This window comes from Piliocolobus tephrosceles, chromosome 13 (genome assembly GCF_002776525.5).
Source record: "Piliocolobus tephrosceles isolate RC106 chromosome 13, ASM277652v3, whole genome shotgun sequence".
In the NCBI taxonomy this organism is placed as follows: domain Eukaryota; kingdom Metazoa; phylum Chordata; class Mammalia; order Primates; family Cercopithecidae; genus Piliocolobus; species Piliocolobus tephrosceles.
Window position 1 is genome coordinate 36,991,167 of NC_045446.1, and position 16,228 is coordinate 37,007,394.

The 16,228-nt window shown below is 37.7% G+C and overlaps 1 protein-coding gene across 2 annotated transcripts in view; it reads left to right on the forward strand.

The window, feature by feature from the left end:
* Positions 1 to 16,228, forward strand: part of LGR4 (leucine rich repeat containing G protein-coupled receptor 4) — a 113,867-nt gene that overhangs the window by 49,312 nt on the left and 48,327 nt on the right. Inside the window, exon 2 of one of the 2 annotated variants that reach the window (XM_023230362.3) lies at positions 15,850 to 15,921. The exons of the other annotated variant lie outside the window; for it this stretch is intronic. Coding sequence (XP_023086130.1) covers positions 15,850 to 15,921 — 72 coding nt within the window. The remainder of the gene's footprint in view (positions 1 to 15,849; positions 15,922 to 16,228) is intronic. 2 annotated transcript variants of the gene reach the window in all.

Below are 16,228 nucleotides of genomic sequence, written 5' to 3' on the forward strand. Positions count from 1 at the left end.
TTTTTTTTTTTTTTTTTTTTTTTTTTTTGAGACGGAATCTCGTTCTGTCGCCCAGGCTAGAGTGCAGTGGTGCAATCTCAACCCACTGCAACCTCCACCTCCGGGGTTTGTGATTCTCCTGCCTCAGCCTCTTGAGTAGCTGGGACTACAGGCGCCTGCCACCATGTCCAGCTAATTTTTGTATTTTTACTAGAGACGAGGTTTCACCATGTTGGTCAGGCTGATCTTGAACTCCTGACCTCAAGTGATCTGCCCACCTCAGCCTCCCAAAGTGCTGGGATTACAGGCGTGAGCCACTGTGCCTGCTCTGTTTCTATTCCTCAACTTTGGTTATGTCTAGAAATGTTTTTCTCAGCCGTTTTCTTTATTTTTCTCCTCTTTATCTCTAAGTGATGCCATCCACTTCTGCAGTTTTAATGCTCCGTGTTGCCCACTCCCTCACCTTTACCTCCTCTTTGACATTTCTTCTCAATTCTAGGCTTGAATTTACAGCTCCCTGCTGGATAACAACACATGACCTGACAGACCCAACACACAGTTTCCTCCTGTTGTGTCTCCAGGTGACGGCAGCATCACTCTACCGGACACATGGACAAAAAAACCAACATGTCATCTTCAGAGTTTGCCTTTAAGCTGGGCACAGTGGTACATGCCTGTAGTTCCAGCTACTTGGGAGGCCAAAGCAGGAGGATCCCTTGAGCCCAGGAGTTTGAGTCCAGCCTGGGCAACATAGCAAGAGCCTGTCTCTTAAAAAGAAAAAAAGAAAAAAAAGAAAAGTTCACCTTTTTTTCCAACCTCTAATCAGTAACATTCAGTAACAAAGTTCTACTGGTTCTGTCCCCGAGGGGGCTCTTATCTATCTATCCCTTTCTGTCCCTTGTGCTGCTCTTTTGGTTCAGGATCTCATTTATCCCTCATAGTTGATCTTTCCTTCTTGACTCTGCAATCACCTTTTTGTACTTCCAAGCAAGACATGTTTGGGCATTTGTTGGCGTATGCATGCCAGGCACATAGAGGGTGCTCACAGGATACTAATATAATCCATTTCATTCCAAAAAGAATGCAAGATAGGCCGGGCGCAGTGGCTCATGCCTGTAATCCCAGTACTTTGGGAGGCCAAGGCAGGCAGATCACTTAAGGTCAGGACTTTGAGACCAGCCTGGCCAACATGGTGAAACACAGTCTCTACTAAAAATACCAAAAAATTAGCCAGATGTGGTGATGGATGCCTGTAATCCCAGCTACTTGGGAGGCTGGAGAAGGAGAATCACTTGAACCTGGGAGGCGGAGGTTGCAGTAAGCTGAGATCGGGCCACTGCACTCCAGCCTGGGTGACTACATCTCACAAAAAAAAAAAAAAAAAGAAAAGAAAAGAAAAAAAGAAAAAGAATGCAAGATAGCTTATCAAAAAAATGCATAAGATAAAATGCAAAATAAGTCGATGAGATGACCAGGAACCACCCCCAACCCCCGACTCTTGCCAAACAGGGCAAGAAAATACGAATCCAGGACAGGAATTACTGAAGCTGCTCACCTAATGTATGCATTTGTAAACATTGGGTTACAATTTTGGCTCACAGAATCTTTAGCTGATAGGGAAAGAGGGTCCATTTCTGTGATTCCACGTTGTCCATAAGATAAAAAAGATGAGTCGTGAAGGAGAAACACAGCTATTCTTGGAATTGAGGTCAGAGAGAACTTTTTTTCCCAAGGGCTCTGATAAAGGGAATTCGGTGTAGCTTCCTGAATAGTAACCTCATTGGCATTCTTGGAATATGCATAGCAATCAGTTTCTTGAAGCTGCTACTTCTAACAACACTCATTGTGGGCCAGGAGAAGAGTGCCAATGTGCTGTTTCAATAAAAGTAGTTGCAAAGGTATAGGGAATGTAAAAAATTGTGCCTACCCACCAGAATTTCTTTGTAAAGCAAACTTGGTTATGTTCCTTAAAAAATATTTCATACCTTCTTGTTCCATTCTCAAACTCTGTATTATATGGAACTTCCTTGGCAACTGTAATATGAGCCTGGGTTATCTTTCTAGGTTGTTCAGAGACCCCAGCCTCCACCTGCCAATGTGCAGCCCCATAACCCAGCCATACTTGTCTACTTGCAGTTTCCTGAATGGCTCTGTCCTCTAGACTCTACCTTCGTGCCAGCTGTTCTTTCGTTTCAGAGGCCCTTCCCTGTACTCCTTTACTTGGCTGTCTTCCCCACTTGCATACAGCTGCTCTTTTTCCCCTTAAGATGAGAGGGAATGTTTTGCTCATCACGCCAATAAAGATATGTTGATCAACAACCAGAAAAGCTGTGAGTTTTTTAAGTAAAACTGAACGTACTACCATCAATAATACATCCACTCCTTTTAAAGGTACCCAGAATTCCATGTTATAAATTTTGCCTCATTTTAAATTTATTAAACTTCTACAAGGACCATTATTCTTAATAAGCAAGAAGAGACTTTTCCTGCATTTCCTTGGTTAGGTACTGGTAGTACTGTTTTTCTCTTTGTTTTGATGTTTTGTTGTAACATTAGGTCATTAGTTTAGCTACAGGGAGGGGCTCACCCCGCTCTGACCCATTAACCTCATAGTCTAAGCACCATTTGACCATTGTTTCTGGGGAAATTATTTTCCCAAATTCCAAAGCATATTTTAAAAACATAACTGCAACACAATCCAACTTAAGGTAGTGGAAAGAATCATGGACCAGGATTTATCATTTGGAGTCTGATCTTGGTGCTTTAATTAATTATTTAACCCGTCTGGGTCTCATTTCCCTCATTATTAAAATGAGATGGTTAGATTAGATGGTGATTGCATGTTGGTGGTAATAGAAAAATAATAATAACTGACTCTTTGCTACGAGCTGGGCATTCGCCAGAGGTCATGTCATCTAATCTTTATAGCAGTGTTCTAAAGTCAGAATCGTTATCCCCGTTTACTCTTGCAGAAACTGAGGCACAGAGATTAAGGGACTTGCCCAGGGTTATACATCTAGTAAGAGTTATACAGCAGGCTCTTGGACTGGCTTGGGGAAATTGTTAACCACTATGCTTTCTAGTTCAGTGGTTCTGTGAGATACTATTTATAGGATAAAGCCTGTATTTTGAAATTTTGAGGAAGAAAAATTAGTTTTACTGAAATCCAGTTTTACATCATTCCTCCCAAGCTATTTTTAATGCAGTAACTTGTATTTAAATGAAAACCTTACTCTCTTCCCTGCTTTTTCCCCAGTGTGTTTGCACGTAAAATTATTTGATTGTAGCAATAGACAGGGAGGAAATCTGTTGTTAATGCTCTGTCCATAGGAAATATTGGTCTTTCCCAGAAACTTATTAGGTGTCACATGTAAAGAAGATATTTTATATGTCTTCCCTTTCTTTCCTCCTGCAACCAGCCCTTTGATTTAGATGGTTGGAAAACTGTTAGGCCTGTTTTTCTTTGGAAGTGCCAAGTAAGTACTTGCTACTATTACTGTGTAAAGCATTTAATGCAATGTCTGGCACATCATTCACTCAACAGTTGCTATGACCACACATGGTATTAGAGGCTTGGCATACAACAGTGAGCAAAACACAGACCCTACCCTAACAGAGGAGCATAGGGGTCCAGGAAGAAGAGCAGGGGATCGATCAAAGAGATATTTATAAACTTTACAGATTCTCCATAAGTTTAAGTTTTTCTTAATATTATAATATTGTACAGATGAGGAATTAGCCTTTTATTCAAGCTCTTTTCCCAAGGCAGTCCAAACCAAAAATTTTACCTCTTCCCATCACAACCCACCCAACTTCATTCAGCCATACTACTGCTATTAGTGGGATGGTCAGTTCATTTACTGTCCATAGTAGGATACCTTCGAGAGTGAAAGGGTGTACTATTAATATTTATGATGGAGGCTGGTTATGGTGGCTCCTTCTTATAATCCCAGCACTTTGGGATGCTGAGGTGGGATCTTCACTGAGGCCAAGAGTTCCAGACCAGCCTGGGCAACAAAGCAAGATCCTGTCTCTACAAAAAAATTTAAAAAATTAGCCCTGCATGCCTGTAGTCCTAGCTACTGAGGAGGCTGAGGTGGGATTATCTCTTGAGACCAGGAGGTCGAGGCTGCAGTGAGCTCTGATTGTGCCACATGTACTCCAGCCCGAGTGACAGAGTGAGACTCTGTCTCCAAAAGAAAAAAAAAAAAAAAAACTATGCTGAGACAATAACTATAAACTGGAATTGTACCAGGCCAACCAGAATATATTATTGTTGTCACCTACTTCATGGTATCTGAGTTGAGTTGACCCTCCAACTTACATTCTTTATTTTTTATTTTATTTTTTATGTTGTTTTTTTTTTTTTTTTTTTTTGAGAGACAGGGTCTCACTTTATCGCCTAGGCTGGAGTGCAGTGGTGCCATCTTGGCTCACTGCAGCCTCACCCTCCCAGGTTTAAGCAGTCATCCCACCTCAGCCTCTGAGTAGCCTCCCTCAGGCTCCCAAGCAGCCTCACTATGTTACTGAGGCTTGTCTTGAACTCCTGGGCTCAAGCAATCTTATTTCCTCGGCCTCCTAAAGTGCTGGAATTGCAGTTTGAGCCACTGTGCCTGGCCTTATATTCTTTAAGATTATTCTCTTTATAATGTGTATGTGTGTGTGTATGTATGTGAATCAGAGGTGTGTGGCTGGTTTTGCTGGAGGTTAGAGGAATTAGGTATTCTCTTCCTTGTAGGAGCTTATTTTCTAAGACATTCGTTTTTCTGCTTACTAATTTAGTAACAGCAGCTGCTTCAGTAAAAAACCAGATCAGCTGCAGAATTGAGAAATTTTCTCATGTAAATGTCATAAAGCAGTAACTCTCAGTCATCTTTCTCTGGACAGAAAACTATGTTCTGCTGTGAAATTTGTGTTTGTGTCTGGGTGTGTGTATGCCTCGTTCTCTATTTTTTCTTATTAAGCAAATTTCATGGCAGCACGTTGTTTTCTCCCTAGAGAAAGAAACAAGGGACCATATTATTCGTATTGATTGCAGAAATTAAAAATAATTTAAACTTTTTGTTTGTTTCTGGGACTTTTAGAACTTAAAGACTTGTCACAAGTGGAGCTGTCCAGGAGTATTACAAACCAGGTTTAAGAATATTTGCTCCCCAAGATTCAGGACCTTGTCATGCTCTAATGGCACAGCCTCTTCTATACTGAATAAATCATTAGTGATTTTAATGAGTTATAAGTCATTCCCAAGGGAATATCTCTAGTGACATTTTATAAATCATCATTATCAATGTCTGTTGTCTTACAGTTAATAGAAACAATTGAGTCATCCCAGTTATAATTTTGAGTCATTTCTTTAAGGATAGAATACATTTTTATAAGCCTTTAAAAAATGGCCATCAGAGCAGAGGGGAGAAAGGAGAGAGAGTGTGTGTGGGGTATGTGTTAGGGAGGGGAGTCTGCACGCCTCATCGCCTGAAGGGAAGTGATTGCTCCACAAGCCTGCATTACAGGGATGGTGAAATCCCAGGGAGCCTGCCTTTGGGTTCAGGCCCTGACGGTTGGCAGCTGGTCTTCAGGGTATATAGATTGCCTCATCATTTAGAATTCTTCTCTTGCCTCAACATAATGAGGTCAGTGCCTTAGTGTCTTAGAAACTGGAGCTGCTCTTGCCTAGGTCACTTATTGGATGTACAAACAGTGCTTATTGGAAGGCCCCTTTCAGACTGGGGGCATTAGGAGGGATTTATTGGAGTGTAGGTTTTTTGTGTTTTTTCCCCCTTGTTTTGTTTTTTTTTAATCTTAAAATCAAAATATGTAGGGATGGTTTTATCAAGGTTATGTATAAAAATTTTATGCATAGTAAGTGAAAAAAAGTCACAATGTTATGTATACTTATAAAAACTCAATAGAACCCAGGGGTAGCAGAGTGAAAATAGAGCTATCTCAGTTTATCACCGGTTCTATAGAAACAGTGGAAAATAGAAGTGTAAGAAATTCTCTTAAATACCCCATGGGATCTCATTGGCATTCTCTCATACTGTTACTGTCAGTTTTAGAGAGCCCATGTCACTAAAATATTGAAGATTAGGATGTGGACAAAGAAAAGAGAAACTTTAAAGGTTTTTAAAATCACTGGGCCAAGCTTGTGGTACTAGGAAGGCAGCTATAATTTTGATTCAGTTTAAGTGGAGGAATAAGAAATATTTGACTTGAGTAGGCAATTCCTTGTGAACTCATGGTTTTGACTCTGTTTCATGGACAATATATTCGAACTTGAGGCTAAACCAGGGCATTCAGAGTTTGCAATCAGGGAGAGAGAAGCAGGTACATGCTGAAACAAATTTTCCTGAATTGATACTTACCTTTACAGCATTTGATGCATTCTGGCATTTTTCTGTTCTATTCTTTCCTATTTCAATTTTTTAGAAAAGTTGGCTCTGACCCATTGAAGTGATTTCACAATCCATTAATTGTTGTGAGCCGAAGTTTAAAAAATACGCGTCTAAACAGAAGTTTTCATGGGCGTGCATGTTTGAAGGCAAGGACGGTGAAGTAATGTTTTCCTATCAGTCGCGTTAATAAGTGTAGCCATAATAAAACATAAACCATTTAGTTAATTAGAATATTTACCATACTAAATGCTGTTGGGTTGTTTTCTTTATGAATAGTGCATTTTGTCTGCTAGGATGAAGTAATTCAGTGTTTCCAATTTGCCCAGACGATAATCTTTATAATGCTTCTTGTTGATGTTAAATAGACTATTGAAATAGTATTTTGTCTGTGTGTCTTGGCTGGTAATAAACACTGTTTTGTCATCATAAGGTTACCAGAACAGCTGTTGACACCCAAAGAATGCCTGGGAACACCAGTTAGGTAGGAAGAAAACAAGGAGTATTATAGTTTTAACCCTTATCTATTCCCTATGATGCCAGATGGTAGGGTTCTTGATCAAATTAGAGACAGGAAAGTATTTTTTTTTTTTTTTTTTGTCTTTGGCATTTATTTTTCTTTGCCATTTAATAGACATTACTCCAGAATTAGAGCATTTTATATTTTTCTCTACAACCTATCCCACACTTGTGAAAACTAACCTATTTAAAAAGACCAAAAGAAAAACAGACAAACAAAAAAAAACAAAGCTGAAACTTGTTTTAAAGCTAGAAATATTGAATTAGTCTAACTAGTTTTATTATATTTATTTCTTTGTAGCTGGGCACCATCCAATAGTTTTATTTTTTAGTTACCCTTTTAAGAATTTGTAATTTAAGCCACACATACCTTTTGTTGTGTTGTGATATTTACACACCAGTGTTTTATCCTCACTCTTTTCTACCTTCTAGTGTTAGCATCCTCTTGAAGAACACACCCTTAAATGTCTCCTAGGCTGTATTGCTTCATCAAGAGTGTAAACAATTACAGCATAAAATAGTACCTTTGGAAATGAAGTCATGCATCTTTCTTAATTGCTGAACTCTTATAATTCTGAAGGGGGTCTATTTTAGCCTGTACTTACTCCCATACTTGCTAACACAAGCAAATGGGCCTACACATACAGATAGGAAAAGCATGAATCTAAGGGTTTCTTAGGGTTCCATAATTATGCATGGAATGTGCAGGAGCAGGAATGTCGAAGTAGGAGTAATAATGATAGATTTAGAAAGGGCCTTAGAGGTTAGTTGGTACACAGTATTTTACAGTGAAGGAAGCTGGAATTGAGCAGGTCTGGGTTTTTTCTTCCTAGCTTCCCCTCCCTTCGTCCCATTGTAATATGTGGCTATCAAGATGACGTTTCTACAGCAAACTTGATGTGCATAAACTTTGCTAGCAGCTTTCCACACTTTTAGAATAAAGTTCTGATTTCTAAAGATCATGTATGAAGACCTTTTGGGATGTAGTTTTTGCTTGTCTGAGTAGCTTTTCTCACCACTTGTACACATACTGCCTATAATGATCAAATTCCTTGGTGGTCTTATCTTTTTTGACCATACTGCTTATAATTCTCTAATTCCTTGATGGTTTTATCTCTTTGACCACTGTGGTTTTATCTCATTTGACCATGCTTTCACACATGATATTCTTTCTCACAGGAAGGCGCCCTCCACCTTCCCCCAAGACACACATTATCTAGTTCAGAGGCTTTCAAAAATAAATTTATTTTAGTGTGAACCCAGTGTGGATTACGTTTATATTATGACCGTATACATACATAGGTGTGTGTGTATGAATGTACATGTGTGTATGTATATTATATGTAATATATATTTTATATGTAAATCTAAACAATTGTCATGAACATGCTTATTTTTATATGTGATATACTTAACTTTGATATTAGTGATATCTGTCCTTTGTAATTGCACAGCAGCTTTGGTGTTGGAAGGCTTTTTTGAGCTCGAGGTCTGATTCGATCATCTTCACTTGCTGGGTCACACATGTCATAGTATTTACGTGTTTTGTTCCTCTCACTGCCTCAGACAGCTCTTGAGGGTAGAGACTATGTCTCACTCATCCTAGCACACAGGCACAGACCTAATAGGTGCTTAGTAAAGAGATAATGAAGAAACTGGGCCCAGTGTTCTGCTACAAGTTGATAGCCAAAATCGCAAAGACAGAAAAGAGCCCCATGTTTCTCGATTCTCAAGACAGAGCTATGCATCGCTATTTTTCATTTGGAGCAGGACTTGCAGAATGGCTAGACATAGGATGAATTATTTTTTTTCTTGAGGGGGAAATGTGAGGAGACACTATCATATATGCTCTTTGTTATAAAGGAAAAATCCCACAAAATACAGGTATTAAGGCTTAATTACATACAGCCAAATTCACACAACTGTACAGTTTTGAAAAGTTTTGAAAAACTGTACAGTTGTGTTACTGCTATCAAAATCAAGATATAGATCATTTCTATCACCACATAAATGTTTTTAATGCCTCTTTGCAGCCAGTCTTTTCTCCACCCCCCAGCTGTTGCCACCTCTGATCAATCTTCTGTGTCTATAAGTTCACGTTTTCCAGAATGCTGTATAAATAGAATCATGCAACATGTAACATGTTGCATCTAGCCTCTTTGACTTAGCATAAGGTGTTTGAAATCATCCATGTTGTTGCTTATATCAGTAGTCTGCTCCTTTTTGTGCTGGATAATATTCCATTGTATAGATATACCAAAATTTCTTTATCCATTCACTGATTCAGGTTGTTTCCAGTTTGGAGCAAATATATATAATTTATGTCTAGGATTGCTGGGTCATATAGTCATAAGTATATGTTTAATTTTATAAGAAATTATCAAACTGTTTTCCAAAGTGGTTGTACCATCTTGCTTATTGACAACAGCAGATGAGAGTTCCAGTTGTTCTACATCTTTATCAGTACTTGGTATTGTCAGCTGCTATTTAAAAAAAATTTAGCCATTCTAATAGTTGTATGATGTCTCATTGTGGTCTGATTTGCATTTCCTTATTAACTACTATGCACATCTTTTCATGTGCTTATTTGCCATTTGTGTATCTTATCAAATCTTTTGCCCATTTTAAAATCAGACTTTTCTTATTATTGATTGTAAGAGTTCTTTATACATTGTAATATAAATTATTTATATTTTTGTAAATATTTCTTCCCAATCTTTTTTGTGTTGTTTCATTTTCTTAACAATGGCAGCACACCTTTGAAAGTCTTTGAAGGGAATATCCTAAAAGGTACTAAAATAGAGGTTTTACCAGCCTGGGCAACATAGTGAGATCTGGTCTCCACAAATAATAAAAAAATAATTAGCCGAGTAAGGTGGTGCTTGCCTGTAGTCCCGGCTACTTGGGAAGCTGAGGTGGGAGAATTGCTTGAGCCTGGGCAGTTGAGGCTGCAGTGAGCCATGATTGTGCCACTGCATTCTAGCCTGGGCAACAAAGTGAGACTCCAGTCTCAAAAAAAAAAAAAAGAAAAAGAAAAAGAAAAAAAAAGAAAATGATTTTAATCCACTAAAGTAGATGATCATAAAATGAATTAAATGTTTTTCTGATAGAAACAAGTTTTTAAAATTCATTTCTAAGATTTGAAGGTGACATTTTCTCTAGCCTTTCCAAGTTGGTAAGAAAGATTATACTTAGGATGTTGAAGTACCTTAAATAGATGACTTTACAAGTTGATAACTTGTCTCTGCTGTAATTAATGTTTATTTTTAAGTGTCAATATGGGTGTTGTGGCATCTGTCCCCTTAAGAATTCCAAGGCTGTAGAGAAGCATGTTTTGGATTCCTCTTGCTGGGAAGTACTGAGCCTTGGTACCTGAAAAAAACAGAGAAGATGTCAGACAGCATGGAGCCAGTTTATCCTACTGCTCAAAACTGTTTGTAGTAGAAATGGTGCACAGACATTAGAAGGGTGTCTATTGTGACACTTGGTTGGATTCTAGTCGTGCTAAAACATGTAGGGTCAAAAAAAATATCTTTGGAGCAAAATCTAACATGGCACATACACTGTTTTGGCCGCATTTCTGCAGTTTAAATAGCCATATCTTCATGTAGCTGTTCTTGTTTTCAAAATGAAATAATGCAGTTTTAAAACAGTTAAATTTAATTGAATGTTGCAACAATATCTTAAACAGTAATAGCAAGTTAAGAATAGAATGGACTGATGGAGTTTAATAAAAAAAAAAAAAACCCCTATCTTTTTGCATAAAAGCCTTACTATCCTCGCACAGTACCTTGCACATATGTGCATAATGGATATTTTGTAAATATTTGTAAAATGGATGACAGGGTATCTCCTTTTCCTCTTGTAAAGGAAAGCCCTTAATTAACCTGTATTCCTTTTGACATGGTGGCTTTCAGTAGCAAAGATGTTCCAATCCCATGATGTATGGGCTGCTAAAAATAGATTGATATATATTAGACTTCAATGTTTATACTTTCATTTGAAGGTATTTTCAAGGAAGATTTTTTTCATTTTGCAAATGAAGAATCTTTTTGGTGTCAAGAGATGAACATGTTCAGAACTATACGATTTCAGATTTGTAAAAATATGTACCATACATAGAAAAATTATGTAATGAAATTCATGAAATATGGCAGTGGTATCAGTGGGTGTTGATATTGTGGATGGTTTTCTCTGTATTTCAATTTTTTAAAAACAATTAACAGTGATTACTTTTGTTATTATAAAAAGGTGGGGAAAAATGAGATTACTTTCTCAAAGATATGGAATAGTGTCAGAAATCAAATCCTTAATGAACTTCGATTAGAACTTTGGTGTTAATGTGTGTCTTTACTACTTGTGGTTGAGAGAGACCTTCCCTTCAAATTTGTTCCACCGGCGTCATTTTGCAAAGTTCACTTTTAGTTTTTAGTTTTTGGTCATACTATAGACCCTGGAAAAGTCATTGGGAGAGGTTTTTTTTTTTTTTTTTAATTTATTTTTAAGATTTGAAGGTGACATTCTTGGTCATTATCAACATGTGTTTTTTGAGTTTATGGACATCACCATCATTTTTTTTTCTTTTCCTAGAGAACACTTTAGAGAATCCTGTGTTCTCTTGAACCTGTATATAATTTAGTGACTTTTTAAACTGCCAGGTAATATTTGAGATAAAATCAACAATATAGTAGTAGCAGTACAGTTTTATCTAATACAAATAGGAGGGCTTGTTCAAATTTAGATAACATTGGGTTAATCACAGTATATTTAAAATTAAATAATTCTGTGGCAGAAGGCCCAGACCCAGTAAGGATGCAGTGTTAGAGTCCACAGTGGTACATGCTTAGCCATCAGCAAACTGATTAGGCTCGCTTAGGGATCATTTTACAGGGATCTTAAAAGGTACCTTGTTGAAACATGATATTCTTTACTCTGTAGATACTTTAGCATTAATGAATTTTATGGGGGAAAAAAAGATGAGAGTTTAACCACTGGAGAGATTTGGCAGTTTCAATTAAACAATTGTACCCTTTAAATTTTAATTTTGAAATCAATGACTACTGGTATTTGGGAGTTCATGTTTATTTTTCTGGGAAGGTGGTGTACTTTTGTATTTCTAGTCTTTTGTTTAAATGCAATGTTTGATCTCGAAGGGTTCTCCCAGCTTAAAATCTTTGTCTCCTGGGGTTCTGGAGTTTAATTTTGTGTTTAGGAACAACTGCTCCAAGTTTTAGGTCTTCTGCAACATTTAGTGTCTTCTGTAAAAGTGATTTCTTTCTGAGAAGGCCAACAAAGGCAATGTGGTGTCTCCTGTTAGTCTGGTCTTGGTCCATTGGATTCAGATGGCTTCCAGGAGCAGCAAAAACATGGGATGATGATGAGATAACAGCTTTTTCTTGTTGAACTTATTACACATGACCTGACATTTTCTGATCTTTACAGCAATCTCTAAGATTCAGTTATTACTGCCTCCATTTTACAAATGAAGAAGCCAGGGCACAGAAAAGATGAACAATTTGCAAAGCTCACACAGCTAGTGGTAGTAAATTCATATGTAAACCTTGGTCTGTCTGGCGCCAAAGCCTGTATTCAATGCTGGCTCCAAGTAAGGCCATCAGCTCTCTGGAAATTGCCCTTCTGAGACATTTGTGAGTTAGTGGTGCTTTGACCTCATATGATATATATTTATATTTAGTTCTCTATCCCAGAAGGTGAATTCCTGGGATTTATTACTGATGCCACTGGTAAGATTGTGCTACTCATGTGAATTTGAAGGTACTAATCTGTGGGAGCATCTTCTGGCTGCAAATTCTTTAAACAGCTTCCTTTTATTTATGTATCATAGTAATTTATATGGCTTTTGAGCCTCATATATTTGTAATTATTGTCATAGGTCATCATTTCTAACCTCTTATTTATAAAGTCTGTGTACTTCAGATTCTCTTTATGGTGTTGGTAATGTCAGGTCTAGAATCTACTCTTAAGACTATCTATAGGTTGTTTATCACCATCATCCCTCATTATTTTAAATGGATACCCACACATCTATACTCTGTAACCACAGGTTTCCAGAGCTTCTCCAGAGATAACATCTTGTAGCTTACCACTGCCCCCACCCCCAACTTTTTACTTCATAAATGTTGTAACTGAATCCCAGAAAGTATGAGATAAAACATCTGTAAAGAGGGAACCTCTCTGGGTGTGTGAAATTAAGAAAAATTTAGAAATAAGTATTGCTCATGAATCTGAAGCTTTGAAAGAAAAACTCACTGTGTGTTTTACATATATTAGTTTGTAAATATGGAGTCTCACTAATTGCATTAACAGCTCACAGCAAAACTACCTGTTATGTCTTGTTACTATAAGGAAAAAAATGAGAGCTGTGTGTGTGTGTGTGTGCATGTTTTAAAAAACTGGAATAGTGTGGTGTAAATTGTCTCTAATTATGTGTCTCTTTCTGGTGAGGCAATTAATTGGTTCTCTCCCAGACCTTTTTCTGATGAGGAAATTAATCAGTTTTTCTGTTACAGTGATAACTCACCTGAATTCAGGTGTGCCAAGCTTAGAGGAAACTGTACAGAATGCCTCATTTTGTAAAGCAGTCAGTTATTTTTGTCCTTTCTCTTTTTATTGGAATGACTAAAAAGCACCACAACTGTCTGATATTTTACAGAATGATTGTTTACTCATATCAGATCATTATTTTGCTTTCGATATAATTAAATGTTTTGTTGTATTCTTGAGAAGGATTTTATTAGTTAAGGCCAAATGTATCTCCCATGAGAGTGATTTAGTAATTTAATAATGACAGAGGGATAGTCTTTAAACTGCGTCGTGATAAATTTTTCAGAAACATTCTATAAAATGAATCTCATCTGTTTTTATCTGAAAAGGTGGACTCCTCCATGAAGAAACTACAGAAAAGGGTGAATCAGCATATAATGTCAGTATAAAGGCGACAGTATATCATGTCAGGCCAGGAAGCCACCCAACCAATCAGCTTCAGTTTACTGATGAGCAGATGGAGGCCCAGTATCACACAATGGCTATGTGGCAGTGTGGGAGTTGCGCCTGCCTTTTCTGACCCCTGTTTTGATGCCATTTCTCCAATATCTTGCTAGAGTGTTTATGAAAAACAAAGCATTTCCTCTCCCCTTTCCCCAGGGCTAATGATCACTGACTAAAGTAGTATTGAGGCCTGGGTTTTAAAATAGTGATTCCTAGAGAAGCATAGTAATTTGACTTTTCTTATAAGTTTCTTTAGTAGGACTTGAGTTGTTTTCAGTGATATAAAATTTTAGAGTGCACTTATGTCTCTATGGTCATAAGATTCATCTAAAGGGAAATTTCTTGTGCTAAGAAATGTATATTAATGTTGGTTAATGTTGGTTCCTTAATTGCTAAAGCTATTCCTGGTCCTCCCTTTTTTTTTTTTTAAACCCCAGTTGTCAAGCAAAAGTGCTCTTCCAGAGATTCATGGATAATTATGTGAAGGTATTAGGGGCATTATTCCTCCCAGTTTTTAAGCTTGATGGGACTCAAGTATTTGTTTTACATTTTGACTACCACTGGAGAGAAGTATTAATAACAGGATTCAAATAATACTTAAGAAGACTCATGATTTGCACTTAAAGTCATAGGCTCTGGTGTTTTCTGTTATTCTGCTTGTTGAATGGTCTTGGGGAAGCTTTTTTAACCTCAGTAAGCCTCAGTTTCCCCATTTGTAAAGTAAGATTTTCTGTCTAGTCTTACCATGTTACAAGCATGCACTGCATCTTAGCTGCTGCTCCTGCCGTTTTTGTTGGTGCTACTGTTGTTATTCCCAGGCCAACAACTTTTCCAAACCTGCACTGGGAAAGTCTAGTAAGAAAGGATGTGGATTCCATTTCTAAATTTTAGTGAGAGGAAAGATGGGGAGAAAGGATGTACCTAGCATGATACTGAAGGTGTCGCCTACTTTGAAAGAAAATTTTACCTGATGGAATGGATGGAATAACACAGTATTATTATTGTTAGCTGACTGGTATGCTTCATTTCTCTTCTCCTTCCTCATACCAATATATGTACTGTACTAATGGGCATGTCCCACATGTGAACTTTCATGCCAGGTTCTCGAGAGGGGAGACCCAAGGGCTTAGCCACAGAATTAAACACCATGGAACTGAAGGAGGCGGCTCCACTGCCCCAGCACATGCTGGGACTTTCCCTTATGGGGCTGTTTTAACCTGCCTTTCACGGTGCTGATCTCAAGTGGAGTGTGGCAGAGAAAGCCAGTTCAAAAGGCAGCTGCCAGGGAAGAGGGAAATGGTTAATAAAGTATTTTTTAGCTGTTTGAACTAGTGAATTGTTGAGTTATATTGTTGGGTGAGTTTTCTTTCTGTGGACGCTCTTAAGGGAAAACTGGAAATGGACCGCATACCTATCATGTATGCACTTGTCCTTAGCCTGCATCTGTTCATAGGTGGAACATGAAATCCACTGACAACTGTTACCTGGAGGACTTTTATAGGTTTTGAAGAAAATATGACTAGGGTAGAGCTAGGACATGCTTTTATTGTCCTTGAGTGACTCCAGAAGCCACCCTCACCTGCGAATTCTATATATCGTTCCTAGAGTATTCATTGGTTTATTTTGATAGGTATGTGTACTGCCATGAATACCAGAGCACAGGGAACCCTGGCCCACTTATTGTAGGTAGTTTGAGACTTTTTTTCCAATGATACTTAAGAGGGGAAAATACAGGATCTGAGTATATTTCTAAATTATGCGACATAATTTATAACAAAACATTTAGCTTTTCTGTGTTTTCTGAATATTGCATTCTGAAGCCAAATTGTGACTGTTTCTATGTGTCTTCTATGCCCTTTCACAAAATTGTAGCACCTAGTTAGTTTTCTGTTGGATTAAATGCTTAAGCTTCATGCCACTTAATTAACAATATTCTTAACTTTATGTTTTCCAGGGATATCAGTATGAACAACATTACTCAGTTGCCAGAAGATGCATTTAAGAACTTTCCTTTTCTAGAAGAGCTGTAAGTATTACTTTGAGAAATGTGTGTGTATGACTTTTTCCCCAATTCATTTTGGAACCTTTTGCTACAGAGAAAGTCTGATGTTTTCTGTTAGGAGACATTCTGATAGCTTAGTTTCAGTGGGCTTTGTGAGGAGGAAATCATGTTTCTTGGAGGAAGTCGTGTTTCTTGGGGGAAATAAACTTGGTTTTCTAAGTAGCGTAGTTGCTGAAGCTATTTTTGAAAGCCATAACTTAAAAAATGCTACTTCCACAGGACTTTTTTGCTGCAATTATTATAACTGCAAATGCTGCAGTGACACCAGTTA